This window comes from Zalophus californianus, chromosome 4 (assembly GCF_009762305.2).
Source record: "Zalophus californianus isolate mZalCal1 chromosome 4, mZalCal1.pri.v2, whole genome shotgun sequence".
Taxonomy (NCBI): domain Eukaryota; kingdom Metazoa; phylum Chordata; class Mammalia; order Carnivora; family Otariidae; genus Zalophus; species Zalophus californianus.
This window is the reverse complement of record NC_045598.1, coordinates 94,847,792-94,858,443: the sequence shown is the minus strand read 5'-3', so window position 1 is coordinate 94,858,443 and position 10,652 is coordinate 94,847,792. Positions and strand designations below refer to the sequence as shown.

Here is a 10,652-nt window from a genome sequence, read left to right as displayed (position 1 = left end):
CCATCCGTAGCCTCTGGGCGAAGAGCAGTATTACCCACAGAGACAATGCTCAAATAAAAAAAAAAAAAAAAAAAAAGAGCTGTTCTTTCCAAGTGTTTGGATAATCGCTGAATATGTAATAGGTAGGAACCAATTTCGGAAACCCTGAACATTCTCATCAAATAAGACCAAACACGGTTCTATCTTACCTTGAGAACAAAAACTGAAGAGATGGATTGAAAAGGAGAGACTCAGACAATTTAAGAACAAAACAGGTATATTTCTATTGGACTACCTGATACAGAGGATAGTGTGATATGAATGGATAGTATGAATGACACATAATACAAATATATTTTATTTGAAATAAACAAAAATGCTTACACAGCTCAACAGGTCACTTGGAAACAAACTTGCTTGACTGTATTACTGAGCAAAAACAAAGCTGAAGCACAAACACCCTTCTTTTTTGACATTTATTTGGAGATAGGTAGGAAGACACTACTTGGTTTTTTAAAAACTGACCTTCCCTTAAGGCCTGGTCATAGAAGTGTAAACAATGTAAATGAATCCACCAATACCAGTTGTCATATCATATCTATGTCACCTGTGTATTCTGAGATCACACATATACCTGCCAATATACCTGGGAAGGGTTGCTATATCACAGTTACATTTTCTTGGCAGGCAGGACTGAGGAAGAGTAATTTGGAACAAGTTTTACATTACATCCTATTTAGAACAAATCACTAGTATTCCCTTAAATAACAGGTTACAATAGAAAGATACTGCCTGGAACGTATCCTTTTCACTTTGGTTCATTTTTAGTTTTTGTTTGTGATTTACATAGTTGTTTGATTCATCGGCTTATAGTACAATCCTGCCACAAAGTATTAAAGCACAAGATACCTATTATTCCTTCAACATCTGCATTTTTCAAGTTTTATACTCTATTACATCCCTAGTATGTCAGCAGTTCTTGAATAATAAAAAATAATAAATGGGTAAAACCCTTCTAAAAATGCAGATGTCTGTAACTATAATGGTACTAGATGGGAAGGAGACAATGAGGGAAGAGAAAAAAAGCAAACACGTTCATGTGCAGGGAATGTGGTTCAAGTCTTTGGATTTAAAAACAACTTCCCTAGAGAAGCTGACTATAATGGAATTTCCAGAAAACTTCCTTTGCTCCCACAAAAGGACCTGAAAAGCCCAATCCAAACTTTTGAAAACTACAGTTATGAGATGCTATAAATGATGATCAAAGCAGTTGGAGGGAGAAGGATGAATGTGTCTTCCACTCAGCTAGTTTGTAGCATAGCCTCTTTAGCTGTTGGTGGATCAGTAAAAACCACTGAAGTACCAGAAGTGCTTTGAAGGACAGGAGTAGAAAAGTACTGAGCGTATGACCTGTCTATATCAGTAACAGGGCTTCATGGCTAGGAAAATTTTCTAAACAGTAAAATGACTCCAGAATAGATCTCTCTCTCTCTCTCCATCATTAAATGTGGCAGAATTAAAAAAAAAAAAAATTTACAAGTAGATATAGTGAAAACAGAAAATTACAAGGCAGAGAACACAAAAGAATCAAGACGATGCTATAGGTTCAACAGTATTCCATGAGGCTAGAAAACCTGTTAGCTCTGAAAGCCCTAGCAAAATATCACTCTTGTTTATAAATCACTTATTTATCATATGACCGCATGTTGAATCCTTTCTTTCCACGTACTGAAGAATCCTACATTCAGCCTTTAAGCATTCTGCATTTCTTTGCCAATCTTGTAGCTGAGTATCTTGTTCCAGTCGATTTTGGTGCGGGTAACCGGAAGCTGCCGGCGCAAGGCCTTGAATGTGGTGTCTGACATTGTTTGATAGTTTTCACTAATTGCTGTCTGCAATAGATAATTGAAGATAAGTTGCTTGAACGGAAATGGATGGTTGTGATTAGGAAAGTAACTCTGTAGTCAAAGGACATGCTTGAGTCTTCTAAGAAGGACAGACAGGATATAATATTCCTAGTAAGCTCCTCTCCCATTTCTGAAGCGAGTTAAGAAGCCCACTTACATTATTTCTAAAACTAGAGCTATAATCCCTTCCAATGTTGAAACCTTGACTGTAAGCACAATGCCAGGTTGCAAGGTCTGTAGTCTCCATACTTAGACTGAACAACACCGATATTTATGTTAAAAGAACAAAGAGAAGTCTAACAAAATGTGTTAGCAGCAAAATAATAAGGTACTAAAGATCTAGAAAAATTAGTTCCAAGTCTTCTTACCTGATATTCATTTTCTGCATGTTCTATGATTTTAATAAACTCCTTGGCAGTTTGGACTTCATTCTAATGGAGGAAGAGGGGAAATAGGATTTTTTTTAAGTATAAGCAGTCGATAAAAGGATACTGAAAAGACCATCTTAAAGAAATCTTAAGATATGTAGAACAGTTTATAGTTTGTCAAGTGCTCCCATGCACGTTACCTTCTTTGATTCTCACAACAACCCTGTGAAGTAGATCTGTTATTAGCATCACCTCCATTTTGCAGATGAGAAAACAGAATCCTTGTAAAGTGACTAGGCCAAAATTATATGGCTCTTGAAAGATAAAGACAGGGTCTGAAAAAAGACCCCATGCTCTTTCCAATCTACCACAGTATGCCCAAATGTCTTGAAATAATTTTTTTTGAAGATTTTTATTTATTTATCAGAGAACGAGAGAGAGCGAGCACAAGCAGGGGGAGCGGCAGAGGCAGAGGGAGAAGCAGCCTTCCCGCAGAGCAGGGAGCCCGATGTGGGACTTGATCCCTGGACCCTGGGATCATGACCTGAGCCGAAAGCAGCTGCTTAACCGACTAAGCCACCCAGGCGCCCCAAATGTCTTGAAATTTTTATGCCTTGAAAATATCTCTAGTTTAAGATGATATAAACAACGCCCTCACCAATATTAGCCATATATGTTAAACTCATATACTCCTCTATTTGCTACTTACGATGTTCAACCAACCACATTTTGCTTTACATGATTCAGGTACAATATTAACATATCCTTTTCACTTTGGTTCATTTTTCATTCTCTCTTCCTTTCATCATTAAGTAGAACAGAATTAAAAGGTTAAGATTTTTCTGCCTAGAGCAGCAGTCCCCAGATTCTTTCAGTCAAAACCATCTTTTGTTTTCACAACAACACTAAGACAAATCATTTGCTTTTCTACTTCCCCTCTCAAGTGTGCATAATGCAGGTCCCAGAAGCTACATGATGTGTGATGGCTTCATCACTCTGATGGCTAATGGAATGTGTGGGCACATATGAGAATCCAGTTGTCTTTTATTAAGTCAGACACTATGCAATTCGTAAAAATGTAAATCAATGCCATTCTTTGCACTATTTTTCTTTTTTTTGTTGGTTGGAAAATATAGTTGTTTTTCATGAAAATGTTACTTAGGTTAACAAGTAATGAATTTATTGTAATTTTTTAAAAAGATTTTATTTATTTGTCAGAGAGAGAGAGAGAGCACAAGCAGGGGGAGCAGCAATGGGAGAGGGAGAAGCAGGCTCCCTGATGAGAAAGGAGCCTGATGTGGGACTTGATCCCAGGACCCTGGGATCATGACCTGAGCCGAAGGCAGATGCTTAACTGACTGAGCCACCCAGGTGTCCCTGTTATTATATTTTTAAATTAATAAATATTTAACATTTCTCAGTTTTAATTTCTAATAAGGTATATATTGACAGATATACATAAACAAAAGCTATTTTTTTTGTTTTTAAAATTATTTATTTTATTTATTTTTTAAAGATTTATTTATTTTAGAGAGAGAGAGAGAGTGCGTGCGCCTGTTGGGGGGGGGGAGGAGCAGAGGGAAAGAATCTCAAGCAGACTCTCTGCAGAGCACAGAACCCAATGTGGGGCTTGATCCCACAACCCCGAGATCGCGACCTGAGCCGAAATAAGGAGTTGGATGCTTAACCAACTGAGCCACCCAAGTATCCCTTTAATTTTTTAAAAAGTTTTATTTATTTTTTAAAGATTTTATTTATTTATTTATTTGGGAGAGAGAGAGCACAAGCAGAGGGAGCAGCAGAGGGAGAGGGATAAGCAAGCTCTGCAAGGAGCCCAATGCAGGGCTTGATCCCAGGACCAATTTTTTTTTTTAAGATTTTTTTTTTTTTTTTTAATGTAAGCTCTACACTCAACATGGGGCTCGAACTCACAACCCTGAGATCAAGTCATAGGCTCCACCGACCAAGCCATCCAGGTGCCCCAAACAAAAGCTATTTGAAGGTGCTCGATAACTTCTAGGATATAAAGAAGTATTGAGAATACAAAAAAAACTTATGTCCCTTCTTTCCAGGTATAGAACACATACTTTTTAATTGAGTATTCCTAAAAATGTTCAGCTTCTCTAGTGATATGAATGTAGCCCTATAAGATTTGCTGGCAAACTTTCCTTCTTCCTGGTATTTATTGACTAAAGATATTGCTATCCTTGAGCAAATCTCACAATTGAGAAAGAAAGAAATGTGGATTCTCTAAAGCCATTATCAATATTTGTCATTATATCATGTTATGTTACATAATGACTTCTTATATTTAGTCAAAGACTGTGAACTAATATAGTGGGTTGATTGCATACTTTTATAAGCTGCCAAAAACAAAGCACTGAAAACAGACTGAATTTCTAGTGGCAGAATCAGTACTCAGGATCAAAATCAACTTTTTAAAAAAAACTGAGGCACAAGTGAGACAGATATTAAGTATTCCACACTCACCGAAACAGTTACTGAATCCTGTACATCTTTATGACTAACCAACTGAACATTGCCATCTTCGTAATAGTGAACCTGTGTGAGACAATGGTTGAGCAAGTTTATGTGTAGTTCATATAGAAACCTATTGCTAAGGTATGAATCCATGCTTTAAGCCATGCCCAATCTTTTTTTTTTTTAAAGCCATCTCCAATCTTTACCAACTCTGAACAAAATATTAATATGACCAACTGTAACTCACAATGGTGGTTAAAATTCATAGAACACTTTAAATTTTTAAGAATTCTCACTTTTCTTAGCAGGGGAAACTGATTATTAATTAAGTTCAACAAATATTTATTATGTGTTATTACATTCCAGGCACTGTGCTAGTATTGTGAATACAAAGACCTTAAATAAGATTCCACTCTTAAGAGTATTAAAATAATTAAAATAAAACCTAACATTAGTTTTTCTCTGTGAAAACCAAGGAATTTTAATGGATCCTAATCCCTTACACATCCCTCCACATATACAATCATTAATATTGGTAAGTAGATCTGACCAAGTGCAGGAAAAACTTAATTGACAGTTAAAGACAAATTGAGAAAAAATATGCTACTGGCAAATCAGACTACAAAAAAGCAAGACAAAAGCAGTTCTGAGGATGTATGGTAAAGTGGGGTGCTACAATTATGAGACCAATTAGCAAGAAGGAGGCATACACAAGAGACAGACTAACCAATGACATATCAGGAAGTTTTGGCAACTTACAAGATAGGTTCAATCATCTTAACATGGCTACAAACTGGCCATATAAAATAGGATGAGAGTATCCTTTTGTTATGTGCATTTGAACAGGGTCTTGCAAATAGGAGTTGTCACCTAAGTGGACAAGTAGAGAAGGACATCTAGCAAGGGGATAAAAAAAGTACGAGAGAATGGTTTAGTTTAGGGAAGAATAAAGAACTCACTGTAGATGAGTATGTGTGGGAGGGTAGTGTGGCAGGAGACAGTGCTCTGATGTAAGCTGGAGACAGACTCTGAAAAGCAAACTGCCTTATAAACCATGTTAAGAGTCCAGACTTTATCCTATTAAAGGTGATGGGACTCAGGGAAAGGGAATGTTTTAGAAAGATTACGCTTGTGTTATGAAGAAAATCACGTGGAGGGAGTGAAACTGGGGCATAATGCTAGAATAGTAGTCTAGGTACTGCCCGTTTCCTTCATCTAGTCCAGGCCACCAGGAGACATTTGGACAAAAAGGAATGTTTGTAGAGATAAAGCAGAAAAAAAGAACTGTACCTGCACTACTACAGCTACTGAGTCCTTACTCTACATTAAACACTATGCCAAACATTTTAGTTATTACGTATATGATCTCATTCAATCTTTACAAAAACTCTGAAACAGGGACCATTGTTATTCCTATTTTTATTTTTAAAAGATTTTATTTATTTGACAGAGCACAAGCGGGAGATGGGGGGGTTGGCAGGCAGAGGGAAAGGGAGAAGCAGGCTCCCTGCTGAGCAAGGAGCCTGACACCGGGCTCAATCCCAGGACCGTGAGATCATGACCTGGGCTGAAGGCAGACGCTTAACTGACTGAGCCACCCCGGCGCCCGTTATTCCCATTTTACAGATAAGGAAACTGAGGCTTGAGGCAGTTTAATAACTTATCCATGTTCACATATCGAGTAGGAAGAGGAACTAGAATATGAATTAGGTCAAATTCCAGAACTAAAACCATGTCCAACATGCATAATACCTCCCACTGTTAAGTTCTGTCACAAAATTAGAAATTCCCTGATCCAGGTAGAAGTAACATGTCTCATTAGGGACACTCTTCTAAGATATCATTAGAAGGGGATTAAAACAGCCAAGCCTTCATCTAGGCAGAAACCACGATCCTATTAGCAACAAAAGGACTTCCCTGGGCAATATGAATCCATACAGAGCGTTGTTTAAGGGGACAAAAACCGCTGACTCTGTCCAGATGCGCAACACAAACTAGACTTTCCATACCTTCTCCAAACACTTACATTTCATCTTTTGGCTTTCTAAAGGAGTTTAAAGAGAAAAAGACAACTTAAGAATACACTGGAAAAGCAGGGAGTTGATAAATGCCTGTAATACCTACATGCAAGAATCAGAACAGAAAAGATCTGGGCAAAAAAGACTGGGCTAAGTAATGATGACATATAAAGGTTAAAATTCCAACAGACAAGTGAGATAGGGAAGCCGAATGGACTCCATTCTAGAAAGGCCCTTTTTCTGCTGTTTCTCTGCTAAGTCCTATTTACTCATGTTCTCATACTTTGCATCTGAGTAAACCAAAGAAGCTATGTTCCCACTCCAAGGGGACACAAGAAAGTTAATCATTTTCTAGGTTTCATCCCAGGCCCCCAAATACCTGATAACATCTAAGAAGAACCGGATCCCAAGCACATTCTGGGACATTAGCTTCGAACAAACCTTGGTTGACACTGGCATTAACACACCCTACCTTTGGTGATTTATGGAATACACCTATTGTTCAGCTGGCACTCACCTTTAACTGGAACCTACCCTGAATTCCTGAAGGAACATGTACACTGGATCCCTTTCCAGTATAAATCCCTAACCCCAAGTGATGGGGAGACTCACTTTTCCTTTTCTGAGTCTCCCAGACACTCCATCTGCTAACTTACACTATTCAATAAACTCTGCTCTCACTTCCTCCTGGCTTGAGTTTCATTTCTATCCTATGCAAGACCAAGGACCCCCCTGGTTGGTCCTATGGGGCCCCCTCTGAGTCTTCAGATCTGGCCTGCCTATGTTACAAGGACAAGGATGTTCAAAATATAGGTGGGTCACACCCAGACACTAGTTTTGTTTGATCATTTTTTAACTAGAAACTGAAAGTCCAGAGGCTGAAAAGAACACTAGGAAGAGGAGTGAGTACCAACAGGATGAGGGATATTTAAAAAAATGGAGCTCTGTCCAGAGAAGAAACAAGGACTTACATATTTGAGACAGGTGTCTCAGAACCCATCTGAAAGAAGGAATTATGCAAGGCACATCTTTTTTTATCCAAAAATAAGGACTATGCAACTGGTTTGCATGGGTCGTAAGAACTAGAACACGGACAGGAATATAGAATAAGGCCACTAAGGCTTGCTGTTTATAAAATCAGTTGAAAATTCTAAAAATATTGACTTCATTATCTAATACACCAATGACAAATTAAGCTTAAACTCTGAGGATTGCTTTTTTTTTAATTTTTAAAAATTTTTTAAAGATTTTATTTTTAAGTAATCTCTATACCCAGCACGGTGCTTGAACTTACAACTCCGAGATCAAGAACCAGCTGGGTGCTGCAAACTCTGTTGTAAAACAAAACTTTTTCTTTTTTGGGCAGGGAAGGGAACAAACCATTTTACTGAGGTGCCTAGGGGGAGGAGTCCAAGGGCTGGGAGGACAATGACATCAGATATCCACAATGAGATCCTTGGCCAGAATCTCCCCAGCTTCAAAGTTGCCAAAAGCAATAAAACCTTTCTAGGTCTCATCTGCTAATAAAAATTTCAACATGACTATCATCAACATAAATCCTCAGAAAGTGTTGACTTCCCAGAACTACCCTTTTGCCTATAGAATAACCAAAGGGCTAAATATCTTAGTGACTTTTCCAAGTAATTCTCACTCTGATTTTTAAGATACCTATATGAAGCAAGCTTTTCCCCAAGGTGTGATGAGCCAATCTGGTTAGAAGGTGTAAATAAGGTCTAGGTACTGACCCCTATTTGAAGTCTTATCAGAAACTATCACCCTTTATGACATATACACTTAATTTATTGGTTTGCATTGGCAAAGTTGAAACACAAGCAACTACTTCCTTCCAGAAGAAAATAAAGTTACATAAATTTACAGTAAGCTACTTGGTTAATGCTAATGTCACAGTTACGGGAGATCTAAAGCATTAGGCTACTCATATATACAGTAAACAGAAGTAGAATAATATATATGTTGTCTTAGGTTGGGCTCCCCCAGAAGCATACCCCTAGACAAAGATTTGAGAGGAAGTAGTTTATTTGGGAGGTAATCTCAGGAAGGACTAGTAAGGACTGCGGTATTGAGACACAGAAGGGAAGAAAGTGTTATAGGTGCATTAACAAACAGGTTATAGCTATGGGCCCTGGACTCTGGAAGACTAAGCAGAACATGCTTCAGAGTTGTACGACCTAATGGGTGAGGAAGCTGGCATATTTATCTACCAACTCTTGTATGGCACTACAGATTGCTCCAGAGCTGTGAATTTAACATTTCTAGCTTGCCTCATCTGAGTCGGGCATGTTTCTGTGGCTAGGAAAAGTTCCCAGGAAGAAAGCTGCTGTTACTTGTAGCAGGGAGCTATCCTGAAAAGAGTGGGTACAGATGATATCTACCACATATGCTCTGATTAAATTATACCGTTTAAAAAGGCAGCTCTTGCTAATTGTTATAAAAGCAAGACTTAACGCAATATAATAGAGGTACGATTAAATACTGATTTTCTCAGTTATCATTAACTTTTAATCTGACCTGAGTTAGTTGGGCTTAAGAATTAAATCACCCTCAATTTGAAAGTCAAATCTCTGCTAGGATATCAGAAGACTCTGACCCAGACAGGCATCCAATGAATTAACAAGCTCCTTATTCACCTGCCTATCTGTTCTGAAACAAGCATTAGAAATCTGCTCAGTTTGGTTACTTATATTCCATACTTGATGACACCTGGCAATTCTCTCTAGTTCCTCTGTTATTTACTTGATTTTAAAATCTTCTGTTATTACTGTAAAAAACAAAACAATAATCCCATTCATGTAGCTCTTTTCAGAGCAAAGAGTTAAGTTTTATGTCTATGTACACACTTAAATGAGGTAATATACAAGGGACCCTAAGTAAGTTACAGCAGCTGCTACTTAGTCACTTAATAATTGTTTTCTTCTTTCTTAGAACTGCTATTTTTAAAGATTATTATTATTATTTAAGTAGGCTCCATGCCCAGTGTGGAGCCCAACGCAAGGCTTGAACGAACTCACAACCCTGAGATCAAGACCTGAGCTGAGATCAGGAGCAGATGCTTAACTGACGGAACCACCCAGGTGCCCCCAGAACTGCTATTTGATAATTCCTGGAAAAACCTTAGGTTATCTTTGGAAGAGAAAAATAATAAGCAAGCAGTACATACCACATGACTATCCTTTATCAATCCAGAATAGCTCTTTTTAACTACCTCCCCACAAAGGAGGCTCCTATTTCTATTTACTACCATCCATCTTCCTTTGCATCTATCTACATATAGTTGTTCCTTACTTCAAATACCAACTTCCATGTTTGTTTTCAAGATGTGACATTTTAACATGGCCTATTAACATGTGGGGTCTCACCTGAATCTTAAGTACTCCAACCACCTGGGCTGTAGGTGGTGTGATGGTGAACTTCCACTCTGATCTCCAACGACCATTCCTATTAAAACACATACAAGACTGCATAGTTAGCTATTAGCCCAAGAAAGAGGTGATTTGCCACTAAGGCAGAGAATTTGGGAAAGGGGGAGAAAAGTCATTTCCAGTTTGACATATCTAAGGCTCTGTCTACTCAAATATAAGTCTATATCCAACTGCCTAAACATAAGCCTTTTCTAAGTTATTTTGACTTTCATTCTTCAGTCTTGGAATAGAAAACCATGCCTATACTGTTCATGGGAGGCTCTTCCACACAGATGGATGGGCTGCTGAGTTTTGCAATTAACTCACATATTATTAACCAAACCCAAGTAAAACTCAGATTTTCAACTAGGCACTTTATTAATCAATCACTTATTCTCACTCGATATTAAGAGCACTTTTTAAAAAGATAGATTATAAAATCTCAGAATTGAAAGGAATCTAAATGTTCATATCTAAATC

General features: G+C 37.9%; 1 protein-coding gene across 2 annotated transcripts in view; it reads right to left on the bottom strand.

Moving 5' to 3' along the window:
• Window positions 1-238: 238 nt before the first annotated feature.
• The window catches only part of CAPZA1 (capping actin protein of muscle Z-line subunit alpha 1), a 46,701-nt gene continuing 36,287 nt past the window's right edge, over window positions 239-10,652 (bottom strand). The window contains exons 7-10 of one of the 2 annotated variants that reach the window (XM_027597227.1): window positions 10,131-10,209; window positions 4,745-4,816; window positions 2,255-2,317; window positions 239-1,871 (exon numbers count right to left, since the gene is read on the bottom strand). In XM_027597227.1, coding sequence (XP_027453028.1) covers window positions 1,731-1,871; window positions 2,255-2,317; window positions 4,745-4,816; window positions 10,131-10,209 — 355 coding nt within the window. In that variant the 3' untranslated portion in view covers window positions 239-1,730. The remainder of the gene's footprint in view (window positions 1,872-2,254; window positions 2,318-4,744; window positions 4,817-10,130; window positions 10,210-10,652) is intronic. The other variant, XM_027597236.1, reaches the window with a different exon arrangement.